Raw genomic sequence first — 20,952 nt, 5'->3', positions numbered from 1 at the left:
TTAATCCGGCCTTGTCTACAGATGTGTCTACGTGTGTCACTGTATTCAGAAAGGCAATGGCGAGAGAGCAAGGTCAACTTTCCCACAATTAAAAATTGTGACATTACTCTCTCGTCAACCTCCTGATACCGTCCGATCCTATAGAGACGGGACAGAAGCAAATCAGTAGGTGGAGATGCACTATGAGCTGTAGTTGTAGAACTTCACAGAGCCTGCTTCGTGCACATGGATGCTTTACTAAACCGTGAAGTAGCAGTGAAACTCTGCAGCGTTTTAGCATGATAATGCTAATGACCATATCACGAATAAATAACTATATAAGGTGATATAAACACTCACTGCTTCATCTTACACCTGGCCAGCATACTGCGGCTGACTGGTATACCACCGTAGAGGTCGAAAACACAAGTAGTCAAAGGTGACAACTCACCATGATTGACTGGAACGTACACACTAATGTGAGACACATCAAGAAAAAGACTAGAGATAAGAACAGCTCTCGCTGATAGATAACTAGCCAGATTCAACATCGAGATAGTAGCCATGCGTGTAATTCGTCTAACTGAGGAAGGAAAATATAAGTATAAGCCGACTATAACTTCAGGAGTGGCCAAAGTAAAGAAGAATTACTTTACGCTGCTTTGGGACTGTGTCATCACATGAAAGCAAAGTAGCAGGTTCGCAAATCTCACAAACAGCATGGATGACAGATTAATGCAAATGAGACTTCGAGTGTCGAGAAAAAGACATTTAAAGATATACGTGGAAAGGATCTAGGTGGAAATTCCCAAGAACGATCTGATTAGTTGCTGGCAAACTTCTGAGACTCCTTACCATCAGATCATTTCGAGGCGGTTAATGTATTGTATGCATTGTCTAAACATTTTAATCCAATTGTCACATCATTAAATAGGCTAATTTGGTTGCTGTGCCGTTAACAACAAACCAACAACAAAATCCAACACATATATGCATCGTTTATATCGATACGGTAATTGGGCAAACTATAGTGATATTTGCCTTGATACGCCGCAGAGAAGTCGGGTAACCGTGTGGTACGTAGTGTTAATGCATGTTTTCATTTATCCGTATAATTTGAGTGAATCTACGAAAATGAGTTAGATCTACACATCATTAATGCAACTGATATGCCAAGCGTGTAAGAGTGTGTGTTTGTGTGTGTGATTTGGATTTTTAACGTAACTTTAACAATTTTTCAGTCATATCGCTACGATGTCTGCATTGTGACAGTTTATAGTGATGTCTAGCACTTGGGTATCATGCCGTAGACATGTAGCATGATGTCTCACCGAGTCACATTATCCTGATACCAGACTTAACAGTCCTAACACTAGTCTCTTAATGCTGAGCGGTTAGCGAGGTAGCTGTTAGTACCATTTTTTGTAAGTCTTTGGCATGACTTGATCGGGGATCGAACCCACGACCTCCCGCATCCGATGCGGACACTCTAACCACTGGCCACAAAAGCGGTCCCAAGTGTGTAAGAATTCTCGTAATACAGTAAACTCTTTCATGAATAATGTAGACTCATTCACGAATAGCACACAAGATACACCAATAACAGTAGTCTACAACCGAAATGCTTCCGAAAAAATGTAGTCAACCGTTACTAATTCCGACTCACTGAGAACGAAAATGATGCACACAATTGTTGATTGGCGATAGTTTTAAAGATATGATAGTGGGTCAGTAACCTTAACATGTGAATTAAAGAGGAAAAGTGAGTTATAAAGGGAAAGGATCTCAGTTTAAACCAGAAATGACTAAAATGCATCTTTGTCTGTAGGTTTGGACAGTACATGAGATGAAAAACGTTGCCGAGGCAATGGACATAAACACGAGCAGCTTTCAAGTACCTACGTAGAATGTTCCCAAGGTTAAGTGAAGCTAAGATAAAGGAAGGTGTCTTTGTTTATCCTCAGACTCGTGAACTTCTGCGAGATGATGCATTTGACCGCGCACTGCGTGGCAAGGAAAGTTCGACATGGAAAGCTTTCCGGTTAGTGGCAACACATTTTTTTCCGGAAACAACAAGGCGGACAGCTGCAGGGAACTTGTGGAAAACATCCTGAAGGCATACCAAAGCTTGGTGGCAAAATTTCACTAAAGATACATTTTTGCACTCTCATCTAGGTATTTTTTCACCTAACTGCGGAGCAGTGAGCGAGAGGACGGCGAGCAATTTCACCAGAAAATTGCAATAATGGAAGAAAGCTATCAGATCAATTTTAGCCCACCAATGCTTGCAGACTATTGCTGGACAGCGACAAGAGACGCTGAATTCAATTATTACAAGAGACAAGCCAAGAAGCGCCCAGTAGACACTGAATAAGGACTAAACTATGTACTTGTATAAACAGTTGTTCTGTCTTCTGTGTCATAATAAATTTTATCTAGATAAGCCTTTTGCTGTTTTTAAAAAGAGTTTTATAAGCAGAAAAAGTGAAATATTGTCATGTAAAGCAACCATAAATGCATGAAAATACCTTGGTTTACAATTTATGATCTACATAGTATACAATGACGTAAAATGTGACAACTTTAATATCTTGGAAACAGTAATCAATCAGTTGTTTTAATTGTCATTTTTTAATTCAGCACATCAAAATCCATAATAAATAGCACATTTTATCTCTGAAGCAGACGACTTCTAAACGTTTGTAAATCAGTGTAATTTGCAAAGATAAAATCATAACGTACATAGAAACCCACCAAGAAATATTTATTGAATATAAATACAATATATATTGATCGATCAACCAGGGGATTCACTAACTTCATTTAACCTTATAGTATAACATATCCTAAATGTATCATCTATTCCAATATATCATTCTACGCATTTGAACAATCATTATCAATATAACAAAGAAGAAACTGAAAATAAACTCCAACTGTTTGAAAAGGAATTCCATATCTTACATGCTAGAATTTTCTGTCATCCAAGAAATTACGTGCGGCTTAATAATAATGATAACAATAATAATGATCATCATCATCTTTTCTTTTGAGCCAGAAGAAGGCCTTGATATGCAATTTTATGTTATACGTAATATAATTTATAACTAAAGCAGATGCAGGTGTAACTGAACAAGGCTTCTTTTTACGATGGCGAAGACATCATCGTAAACCATGGGCGAGAAAATGGCTTTCTGACGGATGACAAAGTTTTACTTCATGTACATATACATATACACAAACGACAATGAAACAGGATTCCACACAACAATGAAAGTGTTAGCTTTATCGTTGGACACGTGACTGTATTTAGAAAAGAAAGGTTTGACTCTTTCAAAAAGAATGGGCTCACAACAATGTATGCGTATTTAATAGAAGCGAATTAAATCTTATTGCTGTAATCCTATGAGGAAAATGGAGAGTAATGCTTTTTTCGCTTGTATGTTGCAACAGTGTTAGGTTGAATTGCTTTTCGGGGTGTGTCAGTCAAGGGCTAGCCGGTGTTGGGGTGTTGGTGACGGACTGATCAAGGTAACTCATGTGACGAAGAATTGCCATATCGATTTTGAGCGGTTACCAACAAGCATGGCTAGGCTAACACAATAAGCAAAAAACATTTGTGTTGTACAGCCAATTCGCACAGAAAGCTTCATAAAATGAGTAACCTTCTGATACATAATATTAACAATAAGACTGGGCAGCAAGCATATTAATCGTGTTCGGTGTAACTGAAAGAGTGAATTTAAGCCATACGTTTCTTACGTCAGCGATATCGCTGAAATTCAGAAACAAAGGTAAGCCCAGACTTAAGTTCCTTTGTCAAATCTAAAAATTGTATGTAAAAATTTGAAAACCATTTCTATAAACATTAGGAAAACAATCGTGAAATCTATTAGAACTGGAGATAAAGGTAGTGTATCCTTCACCTTTTGTGCTACTCTCCTTCAGTAGTAGCCGACTCAACTTCAAAAGTACGAACCTCATTGGACGCGACACCAAAACATACAATGTTAGCGTTATTGAGAAATACAACTTAAATGTGCAAGTAGACAGTAATTTAACAGTCAGTAGGTGGATATTTATGAAGCTTATATCATTCATGTCAATCCAAGTTGTAGATGGCAAATTTTAGAATTTTCAAGTATATTTGGATAAGTAAATCATTATCTACCTGACGCAGTTTTATCCTGAAACTATTTGGATGGAATGCCGTTTTGGTATTGATGACCGAGTGAACAGAGATAGTAATACAACAGCACGAAAATGTTCGATACCAGCACTACTTACTACAATCCCTCTTACCTCTTTATTATTTAATTTTCCTTTAAGTTGGATTCATCCTTACTTAATCTTTTTTGTCATGGTTATATGTAACATATAACCATGACAATTTGTTTTGTCGGTGTTATTTGTATGAGAAACTTTTTGGAATCGTAATAACTTGTAACAGATACAAAATACTCATCTTTAACTGCAAAAAAAAAATAAGTTTTAGCCATCAGAAATGTGAAAACTACAGAACAGTTTGTAATGAACTACTAGCTAGAAATAGTTGATCTTTACACTTTCCTGCTTATTTACACATAACATTTTTAAAGATTAATCCTAGTAATACTAATGGGCACTTTCGTATTTGTCAGCTTCAGATCCGGTGATATACGTTAAAGCCTCTATAGATGGAAAATCAATGTTTACCTATATCAAAAATAGTCATATTTAAACGGAAACGAGGACCCTTTAATGGTTTAATGGAATAACAGAAATAGTGTATGAACTGATACATGCACGAAAGATGCAATTACCCTATGCATTTTGTACAGTTTAATATTTAGAAACATTCTGTCCGTAGGCTAAAATTGGATCATATATCAATGATAAATTACAGTGATTGTATATATATATATATATATATATATATATATATATATATATATATATATATATATATATATACGCATGTGTATGTGTTTGTGTCTTTTCCAAAATCAAATGATGCAAGTTTTCAATCTGAGGCGCCAATCATTTGGGGACAGTGCAATAATAAATGCATTTCAATTTAATCTAATTTAATGCAAGATATCAGAACGTTTTTTTTAGTGCTGATAAAACATTGCAGCTTCCAAGTATTAATTTTTCAAACCTTCATCTTGCTACTTTACTATTTAGATACTGTATATATATAGCTAAACATACTCATATCACATTTTCCGTTTACTTAGTTTGCATCTAAAATGAGCCTTTGATTAGATTTGTTTCTACTTTTATTTTCTCAATTTGTTCCATTAGAAAGAATTAAGTTGTATGCCTTTATTATATGTGGAACTTTGTACTGTGTATGTAAATATACCAATAATATGCAGATAATCGAGGGCCAAAAGGAGGATCTGCTCCAAACAGCACAATGTGGAACTGCGTTTAAAGACAAGCGTTATTATTATTATACTGCCACACTAATTTCAGAGTATTATTTGCAGATCAGTAAGACAAACTGAGAAAGCTGCCATTGTATGCATCACTGAATCATTGATGCCACTGTCATTAATTCGAGATAGTTATGTCCACAGTCTGATTACGACACGTCTAAAATAACAATTAAATAATGAGCTGATATTGCTCCGGATTATTAAAGTCCCAGTTGCTGGGCTTTGCAACAAAGCCGCATTGTCTGCAATAACATTGGAGAGGATTAATTAAAAAAAATCTAAGATCAAATGATCCTATTATATGCGATAGAAAGCAAAAGTACTTACAAAAATTATTTGAAAAATCACACATATATAAATAAAATAAAACTATTAAAAATGCAATAATTTGCTAGGTTGTAGAGAAGAAGCTGTCCAATACTTCGGGAGGGAACAAAAATCAAAACATTTTATGAGCATGGCAAGCCTTTATATCATTTTCGGTTATTGGCATCAGGGGCAAATTTAGAGAAGGTTTTTCATAGGGATCATAATCACTGATCTTATATATAATTCGCCGCAAAGCATAATCACAAAAGCATATACAATTTGTGGAATTTGCTTTAGACAGTAATTGACTCTTTTCATGATTCTGAAGTCTAAAGAAAGTGATGACATCTAAGTCATGAAATATTCAGAGATGATTTTCGTAACAAAATAAGGATTACGAGATTAAAAATCTGATACTGGTTCAAGAAGTTACGTCTGTGCTGTGAGTGGAAAGGATTACTGACGTCGAACAAATTTCTTGCCTTTCAACTAGTTCTCGTCCAAGTAATGGATAACGTATTTCACACTTTTGCCGTGTCCTCGTCATGATGTACTGTCAAACATGTCAGTTACTCAAATATTTCAACAAATTCATTGTTATAAAAGGGATATTTTTTAAAAGATCTTTTAATTTTAGATGCACATTATGCCCGATATTCACATAATGACCGGGTAAACTAAACGTTAATTATATCCATCCAAGAGGGGGTGAAGATAAGATTCTTATAACCGATTCCTCTTTCGTCCATCCATTTTGTCACAGAATAAACTAGTCTCGCCGTTTTTATTGGATTACAGTGAAATTTTGTAAATATAATGTTCATTATCTGATAATATCTGACATATCAATTGGCTCGCAGGTGTTTTAATGTATTTAATTCCGTTGCAAACGTATGTCTGAATGTAGCGTGTGACTGAATCTTGTGAACGGAACTGGTCCCATTTTTCAATGAACAGCCGTGTAACGCAACTGTAACCAAATGGATTTTGGACCGAGCGAGAAAACGATGTGAGTGAATAGAAGTTTATGAAATGAAAACTATTTACGACAACACATACAAAGGTACTCAAAACGCACACTATATATGATATAAGACTACCATACTGAACATGTCATGAAAAGAAAACAGATCTCTATACAAAAAATTAATATTTTTCGTATAACTATACGATAGATAAATGAGCATAGTTCAAACACACACACACACACACACACACACACACACACACACATATATATATATATATATATATATATATATATATATATATATATATATATATATATATATATATATATATATATATATATATATATATATATATATATATATATATATATATATATATATAATGAAATGAGTAGGGTTCACAGAAACATACGATACCAAAAAAAATACGCATGGTTCATACAACTATATGTCCTTGTAAACGTAACAGTGTATACTGGCCTTATTCTGAGTTCGGAATTCATATCGCTATTCTTCGTCCTTCTCCAGAATCCAGAACTCCTATCATGCACGTCCAGTCATGTAGTAGCAGATACGCTGTGGGTTGAATTTACATCAATGATGGGTACACTGCCACACTGCATGCATTGCTGTCTCCATTCTTGTTCTATCTGCCCATCCATCCAGCTCTAAATAAGCCAGTCTGGTCATAACAAAAAATAAACTAACTGCAGCGAGAAAATCCATAAATACATGCAACCATATTATGTTACGTCGAAATAAAGTTCTCAGCGATAAATTGTAATAGACAGTAATTGGCTGGTGTTTCAAATCTGAAGAAAAAAAACAAAATAAAGATGGTATATTGATGGGAGGCATTTAATATATACATATATATACACGCTTACAAATTTGAGTTGTATATTATTTATCACTTACCTCTATGGATGTAGCAAGTCTTAAGAGTATTGACACTCCTTGACAAGATCCACGCGATCACTGTGTCGTATAAGACAATATGTCTCCTATAAATACAAAAAGAAAATGTACATCGTGCTGTATGTTTATCTCGCCGCGAGCGACCTAAGAGGAAATGCAGGTATTGCTGTGTCACCATTATGAACTACCCTAGGTAACGGTGTATGCGTATAAGAAACCAATTATTCAAATTGTTCTAAGGCATTAAAAAGTTATTTTCTTGCTTTATTCAGCAGCAAAACGTGAAAATTATTACGTCATTATTTGAATAGATTCATGTTCGCAAATTACTTCGTTCCTCATATCTATGTGTAGAATTATTTCCCTTTGTATTAGAGTTAGACTTAGTGTAAGGCTAAATCTTGTTAATGCAAACCGTCTGGCAGTATTTGATGGACAGCTGTGAAACTTGGTACATATTTATATCAGCCTTTTACCATGTGCACATTATCCCCTTTTTGATTTGTTTCTTGAGTTAGCAATTGTATACACAAGTTTCAACCAATTAGAAGTGGAGAATCCGTGCAGGTACAAAACTTCCTCCCTCATTCTCTTGTTTGAGAATATGCATATTATGGTGGCATTTGTCATCAAAGGAGGATGTTGTTCAATGCAAATCATACGTATAGTGGAATCATTGGATATAATCTATAAAGAACGTGACAGCAACACCGAGTAAGAGAAAGTTATATATCGATCTGACTTTACCGAATGGAAACAAATATGTCGTCCGTCGTCCGTCAGTTCTTGTCTTTATTATTGTACGCGAATTTTTTTACACAATCAAACGTCAAGCTCTTTGTATAAGTATAATTTTTTTCGCTATACTGGCCATCAATAAGAATCATGTACATTATGACATTGTTTGTCGTGTAATCTTCCGTCCTATAAGAGCTTTGTTTTCACTACTTCTCTTAAACTATCTGGATAAATGCAATATATATTTTGACACAAATTTATTCCATGTAGACGAAGTTAGTTATAAATAAAATACAGCTGCCGCTATAATATTGCCACAATCTTCGCCACCTTGAAATTATTATGTTACTACTTCTGTTTAAAAGATGGTCAGATTGATTTGGGATTATCGCCAAAATCATTTTATAATGTCTAGTTTGTGAAAATGAGGTTCATACATCACCTAAAAATGGAATGTACCTATTTGGAGAATCTAGTTATCATTATTCCTAACCAAACGTCATACCGACGTAGGGTTTCCTCTGCTTATCATGTCTTGATTCTAAACATATATGATGACGATCCGATCTTCTACTTAAGGAATACTCATATAAACATGAGGCTTAGTTCATTCTAAACAAACATTGTCTCCAGCTGACATCAAATATAATCGGCTCATAATCGATCTAAAATAAACTCAGTTTTCAGGGACTCTCATCCTCAAAACTGAGAAGCTATGATGATAAAAATGAGACCATATTTTGGATCCCAAGAAATATTTTTTGGCCAGTAGATCTTCAACTTCTTCGATGAACGTTTTCTTGATCACGCATTGGTGAGGGTGAATATAATGGTTCCACGTTAAAATCGCCTTCTTTCTCCACAATATTCAAGTTTTCTTTCACACTGGGGCAACAGGCAAATTCGTTTAAAAGAGAAGCTTTTTATTTTACAGACAAAAGATAGAATTTGAGAACAATCCATCTTCGATGCTCTGAAGTTTAATCACAAAACTCTCTTTCTAAATCGCTTAACACAAAAGTGGCTTATTGTTTCTGTAAAATAATTTTGGTCACATGGTATATACATAAAACCAAAGAAGGAGATCACGTGTTCATTCCTTTCATGTATCAAATCATTATACATTTTGGTTATAAAACATTGCAATGATTCGTAACAAAATAACCTTGCATTACTTGTTTTAGATGGATACAACTCCCGAGTTTTCAATTTCCCTTTCTTCGAGTACTGAACAATTTAACGGTGATCCATGCACTATAGGAACCAGTGCACCACGTCATCCAATTTATGCGTCATATCATTCACGCTGCAGGTCCTACTCCACGAGGAGACAGTTTCAACTGTTCGACATTGCAGCCTTGGCTGAAGCAGGTTTCTATTACATAGGTATGTCAACACTGGTGGGGCTAATACTTCCTCTGAACAATTATCTAATAAACATGCTTCTATCCCATAAACACATTTAACATGTGCATATATTTGCTTCTGTCTTAAATCAATCTTTCTTCGTGATCGCCTTATGTTGAGATATTAGAAAAGCCAGGTTTTTTCCAAACAGTTGTGTTAAACTTGCTTTAGTTTAAAATGTCCGCTATGCTAAGGATTATTGGTCGCTCAACTGAACTCAAGGATTTCACCCGGAACAAGACAACCAGTAAGGCGAAGACAACACTACAATAGCACTGATTAGTTCAAAAATAGTTAAAAGGGTGCGGTAACAGCTGTCGAGTCTGTTTCTAACTGGTATACGAACTGCTTACACTTATTAATACAATATATGAATAGTCCTGATTACTTTAATTTAGTATCTGGTAGAAAGCCGAGCGACACGATAAGTCCTGGAATGTTTCTAAGAGCTGTACAGTGTACTGTGTACATTTGCATCGTAAAACATGGCATTTCTTTCTTATATGGGTAGGAAGCGGAACAAAAATTAGATGTTTCTTTTGCGCCATTGAGCTCGCCAATCCCGCATACAACAATGATCCCCTGTTAGAGCACGTAAAGAAGTCTCCGAACTGTGGATACCTTAAGCAGACCCTAGGAGAACAGATACTAAATGCATACCAGGTATGACATTCTTTTTCAATTGGCCTGAGACCGGCTGATGGCATTGTCTTGTGGCTGGCATGCATAGTAATTCATGCAATTTGTTTCATAAAACTGGGGTTCATCCCCCCAAAAATATCATTAATATATTACACAATCTGAAGGTGATCAATCGTTGTGTCCCGATTAATCAAGATAAAAAAAAACCTTATGACAGAGAACATCCATGTAATCCCTAATTTGTAGTCAATTACTCTTGTCCTTGGCGTTTGATAGATGGGTACTAGATAAGTATTATCAGGTTCAATTTGGGTTCTTTTCTTATGTTTGTGTGGTGTCACCTTTTAGTAAGGCCTAGAAAACCTGTTTGTATGATGATTGCTTACACTCTCCTTTTCATTGTCATTGATCCACCAACGTTGCTCTGTTCGCTCTTTTATATCAAACACCATCTGAGAAACTAAAACTCAATTTAACTGAGAATACTCTCGCATGAAAGCTTTCAATTTGGTCTATATGGAGCCAATCGAAAACAGAATGGTTGTTGTTACCAAGATGTAAAATCCTCAGACCACTTTTGTTCATCAGTACTTGACAAGTAGTTTTATCTGTCTGTCTGTCTGTCTCTATCTGTCATTTCACCAGATTTAGAAAAGAGTACTGTGACAACAATAATTTGTATTATTTGCATAAATATTGCCTATCTGTTATCAAGACTGACAGTTAATTAAGACGATGAACAATTAATTGCATATCCAACAAATTCTATCGAATACATTTTAGATATATTTTTAAGAGAATAATAGGCCTAAATCACTTTTTGATTATGAGCATGTGATGTTCTTTCTACGGTGTAATTCTACAGTGTAATGTGTCCTTTATTATTGACAACAACAAAACAATTGTAACAAGATCAACTCTCTTCTCAGCGCAAAATAGGTTATATATGGCGGTCTTTCAGAAAAATGGTTTTGAAAAACTACTCGAAGAAAGTGTTACAAAATAGGACAGAGTATCTTTGCAGAACAATAAATCATTCCGCTCCAAGTCAGAATAGGGTGTCCATTATACTAATGAGCGAATTTACATCATTCTCACCACAAAATAATTGCAAAAACTAAATGCAATATTTTGACAGAGTAGATTCTGGCGTCAAAACTGTATAATTTAAAGTTGTTTTGTTAGATAGTGAAAAATAACTTTCAAGCATACTAAATTAGACTATTATTTTAATAAAAGGTGTGGCTACTGCGTTTCCCTCAAAGATGGAAATTATGCAGATAACATGCAACAAGTAATAGATAAAAAAATGAATATTCATGAACCATTATAGAACAGACCAAGATCAGTGAAACGTCGAAATATAGGAATTTCAAGAAAAAGTTCTTGAATTTCGGATTATGCTTTTTAGAAGTTGATATCATTATTTCATCAGAGAAAACATTAAACCATAACACGTTTTTGTTGTTTACTTACTCGTAATGTTTTCATGCTAAAAATGTTTAAGATACTTAGAGTAAAAGTAAATCTTCATGGAAAGTATGCGTTAATGCGAATGGGACTTTGCGCAATATCTAAAAGGCAAACAATATTATGAATTAAAAGTTACGGTAAACTTTATTATAATTACATGATTTAAAGTAACAGCAATTATTTCCATGTAAGACTGGTAAACTTAATATATATAGGTCCGCTGGTAAATGGCACCAATCGCGGCTAAGCACACACCACCATAACCTGATGGTACATAGTCGATGGTATATGCACTCGCATGTCGACTTAGTAACTAATTCACATCTGACTACAGTCATTGCGGATTCTAAACGACAGAAATCAAGGTATTGACCCTTATTTATAGAGAATTACATACTATACACCACTCGGCAGGGCAATTGCTCTCCCGGTATTCTGAATGAGGATGACTGATACTGCTAGGTAGAATCACTGTTTAGTACACATATGGCAATCATACAAGTTAGATAAGTTTTAACTGGCACTCTACGGATATTGGAACTCAGGTCCTCGGAAAACCAGCATCCATCTCAATGCCTGCACAAACCAGTCTATATACCATCACGACTAAGCATATATTCTGCGTAAATACCGGCTATATTTCTCCGCTCGTTAAAAAATCACATTGTACCATACAACGAAAAATAAAGAATATATATTCAAGTTATATACATTATACTTTTTCCACTAACGATTAAAATATAGATTCAGTATTGTTGAATATTTTTGCTTTCCATATTGTCATCTTATTGTGCAGAAAGCTACGGACACTAACCTTCTTAAGCACTCACAGCCTGCAGTTAAAAAAAATGAAAAAAATATTTTTTGGTTCATAAATAAGTTTATTTTCTTTAATTTCAATAAGACTTCTTTTCAAATACGCATATTATCATAAACGGTTTCCTAAGCATATATATTCAATCCATTTTTATTCGTTGTCGTACTGCAGACAATACTTTTGTACGTAATTAGCCATAAATTTATTGACAGTAAAGTTGATTCCTTTACTTTCATTCAGAATGTATATTTTATAGTATGTGTTCTTGTTTCACGTAAAAATAATTAAATAATTTGAAGAATGTCATAACCGTGAGTATGTTTTTTCAAATATGTTCTGCCATCAATATAAATTACTTTTTTTGTTGTTGCAGATTATTAGTAAATATGAACATTTTCTACATTATATCTTTTCAGGAAAGAATAATCAATGGCACACTGAATTCGCAGCAAACTAATGTTGTAGGTGAGTAACTTATTTTTTTGTTTACTGCTATTTCTTTCAAATTTAAATCAATCGACTAAAATTGTTTATTGAGGAGTACAACAAAAAACGCGGCCTATACCATTAAACAAATACAGGTTGTATCACTGAAGTGTAGAGAGAGTGATTAAATCTATGACACTGTTAAACCAGATGACTCAAGTACTAAATTCTGGGCTACTAAATGATAAAAAAACGATTATCTGATATTTCATTCCTAATATACTTCTTAAAAACGAAATTTCTTGACTTCGATGACAATTCTAAATCCATTTAGTGCATTTGAAATATTTAATTTACATGTCACGTGGTACAAATTTATAAGATTTTCTAGGAATGTGCATGAGAAAAATAGCCTATTGCATCACAAGAAACAATTATGACTATCATACAAAGGTTATGTGAAAATTGTATTTAAAACAGCCTTAAGAGAGATACAAACAACATATTTACTCTTGTGGCTGACAATATATATATATATATATATATATATATATATATATATATATATATATATATATATATATATATATATATATATATATATATATATATATATATATATATAATAAATTCATATGAAACTAAATTGGCCAAGAAGCAAAGGAACGCTCTAAAAAAACCAAGCTGTCTAAGTTTCTAACGATGCGTTATACTTATATTACACGAGATGGCGGATCGGTTCTTATGATATGAGTACACAAGTTGGGTCTATATAAGTTGTAAAAGTTTTAGTTATTAAGAAAGGTAAAAACAAATTCTTTTGGATTGAAAAATATCAAGAGGCCTTTGACAAGTTGAAATTCATACTTAAAAGCGCTCCAGTTCTTACAGCTCAAAAATTTCAGCAAATATTTTAAACTGTCTGTTGATGCAAGTGATGTTGGGGTTGGAGCAGTTTTGATTCAAGAAGACGAAAGTGGTATTGATCATCCAGTGTGCTTTTTTCCCCGAGAAATTAAATAAGCACCAAAGAACTTATTCAACAATCGGGAAGGAATGTTTGGCTTTGCTATTGGCATTACAACATTTTGAGGTTTATCTTAGTTCAGATCCTTCCTCGATTGTTGTATTTAGTGACCACAACCTACTTACTTTCATCGGCAAGATAAAAAATAAAAATCGAAGACTACTAAAATGGTGTATGTTGCTACAGCAATATAATCTTGACATCAGGCACATCAATGGAAAAGATAATTTAATAGCGGATTCACTTTCCATGTATAGAAATGTATTCTTTCATATACACTTTTTGTAATTCATAAGAGTACTTCTTATGTTTTTCTTAAACTTATGCATTAATCTATGGTAAAAAGAAAGCTTTGTCATATAAATCTTTCCTTTTTATGGGGGAAGGTATTACGTCTTTCTGATTATACATACATACATACATACATACATACATACATACATATATATATATATATATATATATATATATATATATATATATATATATATATATATATATATATATATATATATATATGTATATATATATATTAATTTAATTGTTTGTTTGTCAGTTTTAAATATTCATTTTTCTTACAAGCTATTGTAATGTAAATTATTCACTAGAGATGATACTTTTCCAGAAAAATTGTTTGAACATGACTGTTAGTTTATAAAAAAAACAGGTGTTGATCTAAATTCTGACCTGGATTCAGAATTAGTAAACAAAGTTCTATTTTATTTTAATATGATTGGTTGTTGTCAAGGTCATGATGGAACTACGTGGGTTAAGAAGTAAACACTTTTTTATTTTTATTCTGGGAATAAAATCATTAGTCTAATCAAGGCCATATTCTGTGTATGTGATATAAACATGATCACCTGACTGGCCCCTTTGATTTCGCAATTCTGGTTCTTCCTTAACTACACATTTGTTAGTTATAATAGTGATATGTAGAGAGAGATTTCTATGTTCTGGGTTTTTCATACTTATGCCAAGTTAATTTTATTGTAGCCAGATTTGAGCTGTAATAATTCTTCAGATCAGTTGGATTTCAAACGGAAAAATTCTTTATTCTATGAAAATGTTTTGAGGAGTGTTCACACAGAAATTTTGGAAAGGCATTGCTTGCAAATTTAATTTGATTTCCAACACCTGAATGCCATTATTTGTATTTCTACAAGGAGCTGTAGATAAGCACAGTATTGACTACAGCATTCGTCATCGTCATCTATCTTGGATTTTACATCAGGATTCGAATTTGAAATTATTAGAATACTTATTACCAGGACTTTTGCAATTTAATTCGTGGATTATTCTTAGATTATTTTTGGATTTGATTCTTGAAACTGTATGCTCTTCTCCTTTTCCCCTTTTTACAGAATTTTCCAGGAAAATATATTATTTGTTAAATTTTAAAAAGCTTGTCCTTTTTCTGCTGGCTTCTATTATACAGGCACTACATATTGTCGCGTATGTTCTAATTATGGTCGGCTTATTCATGCTATGAATATATCGGACTGTGCTTCATCCAGCTTGAAATTATTAATTGTGCATATACCCTTTAAAAACGAATCAAAAATCGCCTTCGTATCAGCACTTAGCAAATTTATACATAAAATTAGTACTAAACGTACATGTACCATTATTCTATATATTCTATGGTGCATTACCTCCACTTGTATTCTTCTTTACAGAATATGTTAAATTAAAATGCACATAATGCGTCAACGTTGACAAGATAATATATAGTTCTGATATTGTATTAAAATATTGAGTTCAATTATTGTGCAGAAGATAGACTCTTGAATTACCTGCTAAAGGGTCAATGAAAACCGATATGTATTATTTCAGGAAGAAAATGCTTCGGTTTCCCATCGTAATGATGTAACGGACATGTTTATCAAAACTCTCTTCTGTCACCTTTACTAAATTAATTTTACCATGAATGACTCCTTTTTTCAGTTAGATACATCTTGTGAATAATAAGTTCACCATATCAGTGTATATGCTAGCAAGATTGATTTATCGCAATGATATTACCCAAAGGGTCTTTAAATGAATTCACAGTTATTCAAAAACAGTTATCTAGTCCTAAAATGATGACCACTTTCTAATTCCAATGGATATTTGATCACAACTAAATGAAAGATGTTTATGATAGGAATAATGAATCATTCTACCCGCTACTTTTATATAACAAAATACTAAAACTAAATTTCAGAACCATTGGGGGGGGGGATACTTTAATTTCCAGAACTTTCTGAATTGTAAAAAAGATTAGGTTCTTTTCAATGGGGAAACCAATGGGCTTAACTCAAATCACATCAAATTTCGTGAACAAGATCACCAAGATCACTTCTATAGCCTCTCAAAACGCCATATAAACATGTTTATTCAAATTAAAATGTACATCCCACTATCATATGTTATGTAATGTATTAACAAAACTTACCCTTCCAATCTACGATCATGAATTAAAAATGAAGCCCATAATATAGACATACATATGACTACGAGGTCGGATTTTTTCTTGTTTGTAAAGGAACGAAGGGCTGTAAAAGACTTGCAAGGGACAACATGTCTTGTAACAATTGATGCCATATTGTGCTATAGAACAAAATTCACCCTAGGGTGTTTTGTACAATGCTAATCAGGTGGTTTGATGTTGCCGCTGTAGAGGTAGTCCGTACATGCGGAAATAATATGCCCATCAGACGTGTGAAGCAAGCTGGATGACATTCCGAATGCGTCGTGATAAAGAGCATGTAAGTCCACTCTAATTGCGAAGTCTGCTTCCTGAGCGGCTTTAAAAGCAGTTTTGATGTTTCCATCTTGAACAATGCGGTACCCATGAGTTGATTCAGGGTGCTTATGTCTAAAATAGGTCGGAGAGTGCGGTTAGACTTAGAGAACGGTCTTGAATACAACTTTAAGGAATTTACCTTGCGAACGCTTCGGACAGACCTTTTCTTGATAAGGTTGCTGATTTATTAATGTAGAGTGGACGGAACCTTGGTACCTGAAGTGAACCTGGATAATGGAGGGCGTGTGCTGAACTTGATTGAGTTCCTGTAAAACCACTTACTGGGTCCATTAATCGTATTAGCAAATACGTTCCCATTCGGCAGCAAAGAATATATTCCTTCCCGCCACCTGGATCATGACAAGGGCAGCGTGAAGACGATGTCATTATTTGCGTAGGAAACCTGGCGTTTAGTGAAAGGAGGACAAAAAGATATCCTTCTTTCTAACTCTTGTCCGCTTTCGTCCATGGAAGCTGTAGTTGGTAACGTTATGTCCGAGGGAAGTACTTTCGATCCTTTGTTGATTTTACCGAAATTCTGTCCTTTGTGGCCGACGCTGTGCTTGAGGGATATTAGTCTCTTGTTTGGATCGCTTTCTGATTTACTCAACCTGACCAAAGAATAGAAGATTATATAATACTGGCTGATCGCTTAACTAGGCATTATGATAAACTCTAAGAAAGGTGAAAGTGGAGATCACTGCATTTTGAATTTGTATTTGCAGTTGTCAGTTAGTAGCAGTTGTTACGGCATTGCACAGTTTGCCTGTAAAAGTACGCACGTTAATCCAATACAGATAGAGTGTTGTAGATTTGCCATTAATACGCACTAAGTGGACGTTAGTACATCAATTTAAGAAAAGTGATCTGGAAAGGCGAATCGAATGCCTATACAAATAAAATCACCAGAGCGTCGAATAAGGTACTTGCTAAGTGGATGTTATGACTAGACTATAGCAAACTTAGCTGTTCTTATCCGACCACGGCGGAAGCATACAATACTACTGATATAGCACACCTAATACATGAACGTGAAATAAAGCTACATCAATGTGAGGGACGCACTAGCGACCAATACAGAGACATACACAGGGCGTATAAGTGCGTGGAGATAATATAATTATAAGTAAGACCGAGAAGTTCTAAAATTGAGATGGAATATACTTGGAATCTAGGGAAACACTCCATCAGCTTGCTTTATAGTAGAAAACTTCAGAAATACTTGTATGCGGATTGCGAGGTTCCTCTGTCTGTAGAAAGCGCGCAACGTAACAGGAACGGAATTAGTAACTGGAGTTTTCACGGATCATTCAATCCAACTGCAACATATGTTAGCAGATAACTTCTACCTTCTTAGCTAAAGAGTTTTAACCGGGATGTTCGACATATAAGTAGTTCTCGTATGGTATTATGATCAGGTAACGAATTATGTGAGGACAAAATCTAGTTTAAGATAACGGAACACATAAATTATAAAGTTTGTTGAGCAATTAATATCTATCATGGCTCTTTATAAAGAAGAAAACAGTGAGCCGTTATGCCTTTCCGGAAGGAATGGAAACATGTTGCTGTGCACGATCGAAGTTTGCGTGCATATGGAGATCTACGATGCGAAAGCTACTTAAATCATCTTGGATTCGAAGATAAAAGAGTGCTTAAACAGTGACTTGGGGAGAAACCAACTTACACTGCAAAAAGTCATGATCATTCATAACAACACAGTTTATTGTATTCCTTACCTCTACTACAGTTATAATGACTTGTTCCTCTATTGTTCAGCTAAAATGTATGCAAAGTTCTTAAAGTCCGTCAATTTTTTTATCGAGGTTCTAAAACATTATTCTCAAGAAACTGGCTACCCTGAAAAGATACGTAAATCAGATTGACCTGAAAACATGTTACAATTGATGTTTTCGTTTTCTTAGATATTGCTAACTAGTCTTTATAATTTTGGTTTTGGTACTATTTTTGTCTACTCAGCCCGCTTTAGCAGAAGAAGAGACAAAGCATTGGATTGTCTGACGTTTGTTGTGTCAACATCGTTGACTAGTTTATTTGAGTGCATGTTAAATTTTTCAGTATGCATCTACACTGATTCATTATGTAGGTCATAATCGTTTTATTAGATTCGTTCATGATTAATTGAACATCATACCTACAAAATATTGTAAGTGAGAAAAAAAACTGTCATACATTCTGAGCGTCTAGATATTGCTTGTCGGTCTTATTTACCAAAGAGTGATGCATTTATTTTGCTATGATTTGTATTGGTGATATTTCTTCATATATATATATATATATATATATATATATATATATATATATATATATATATATATATATATATATATAATACAGTCATGTGTTATTAGTGAAACTGGCCAGATGAGCAACAGAGCAATCACTCGCTGAATAGATAAGCACACAGAGAAAATCACTAGATCAAACAAATATGGTTAAGAAATAAATATCATCTGATATTATCTAACACAACAGACAGGAACAGGTATTCTGGTTGGGTCTAGGAAATTACCCCCCCCCCCCCGTATACTACCCCCTTGCCATTACCCCCCTCTATTACTATATAACATATAATTGATATATTCCAAGAGTAAATAATAAATTAAAATAAATTTCAAAAGAATTTATTTTAAATTTTTATTTTAGTAAATGAATCTCAGCCTTGAAAACATATACTTGTCCTGGAATATTCAATAGTAAAATCATCATATCATAATGTTATAATACCATAAAATATGTTATATTTATAAGATTACAGCTGAATGTTATGTGCAATCGCTCGCAAGTATTCTAAGTGCTCTTTATTAGCAAAGTCATTAACAATGTTCATAATCCGAGCATTGCATTCACGATATTTCTTTCGAGTTGTTTCCGCTGGATGTCCTCCAAGTTGCTGAGAAATTATCACGTTCAGGAATGATTGCTGTCTTTGAAGGATTGTCAAAAAGCGCCAAATGTTTGGATGGTCAGCAGCAACGGCAGCTTGCATGTTTCGATGCCAACCTTCAACGCTGTTGTTAGTGCGAGGCAATTCATTTTGAACACGGCTGTGTACACTCCAAATTTGAGGAACAAAGACAGGATTAGCTCGGCTTCGACGTCTTCTTCTGCCAATGTAGTTATCTTCAAAATAATCTAACAATTGATTCATGTCGTCATCTTCTGTAAGTTCTTGAAGTTCTTCGAAAACCTGCACAGTGTACGAAAGCGGCACAAAAGTCAAAGCAGCTACCATTCTAACTGACATTGCAAATTTTGAATCATCTTGATATCTTTCCTGAAAGCCAAGAGCTTGTACTTTTGGGTATATGCTCTGTGAAAAATGATAAAAACATCCTTGTACATCTATCCCTGCGTAGCATTCTGCAACAGAATTCATGACTGCATTTTCATAATCCATCATAACTGTTGCAGGCTGAGCATTTATAATTAGTGCCTTTATCTCGATGAAGAGACGTTGATAAGCTTCCATAGTTTTATTTGGGAGCAAGCAGTAGAGGCAAGAAATGACATCACCACCGATGAGTGCATGCACCGTATATAATTGAAAGAAAAGCTCAGGCACAATAGCAAAAGTTCCATCCATGAACCAGTTAGGAGATTGTGCTAATAATGATGACGTTTTATCAGTCCCAAAGATTAAAATTCTGTTTATATCTCCTACACCGCTATCAAATAACAAGAAATTCTCACCATTTGGAAGTTTCTTGTATACCTCAGGCAGTTCAATGGTTGCTCGATCAGTTGGAAGAGGCTGTGGAGCATGAATAACTTGTCGCTTTCGTCGGACCTGACGACGAAGATGTTTTATAGGAACCATTTGTACTGATGCTCCTTCACTTAGATTCTGCATTACCCGGCCAAGAATCTGTTGAGGTGTTTCTTCTGTTTCCACTGCTCTTTTTGTAATGCTTTGTCTAAGTTGCAGAACTTCACATCGTGCTGCATCTGGTGCATGTGTATATTCATACAGAGATCCTACTACAATACCATTTTTAACTTTGATCTTTGCT

At 34.4% G+C, this 20,952-nt stretch overlaps 1 protein-coding gene across 2 annotated transcripts in view; it reads left to right on the top strand.

Annotated features, from left to right (window-relative positions):
- Positions 1–20,952, top strand: part of LOC149786504 (baculoviral IAP repeat-containing protein 7-B-like) — a 96,399-nt gene that overhangs the window by 70,250 nt on the left and 5,197 nt on the right. For both annotated transcript variants that reach the window (XM_089978216.1, XM_089978215.1), the window contains 3 exons: positions 9,523–9,724; positions 10,257–10,408; positions 13,094–13,142. In XM_089978216.1, coding sequence (XP_089834342.1) covers positions 9,523–9,724; positions 10,257–10,408; positions 13,094–13,142 — 403 coding nt within the window. The remainder of the gene's footprint in view (positions 1–9,522; positions 9,725–10,256; positions 10,409–13,093; positions 13,143–20,952) is intronic.

This window comes from Sinohyriopsis cumingii, chromosome 12, assembly GCF_028554795.1.
Source record: "Sinohyriopsis cumingii isolate HCF-2022 chromosome 12, ASM2855479v2, whole genome shotgun sequence".
NCBI classification, from domain to species: domain Eukaryota; kingdom Metazoa; phylum Mollusca; class Bivalvia; order Unionida; family Unionidae; genus Sinohyriopsis; species Sinohyriopsis cumingii.
This window is presented reverse-complemented; position numbering and strand designations above follow the sequence as displayed.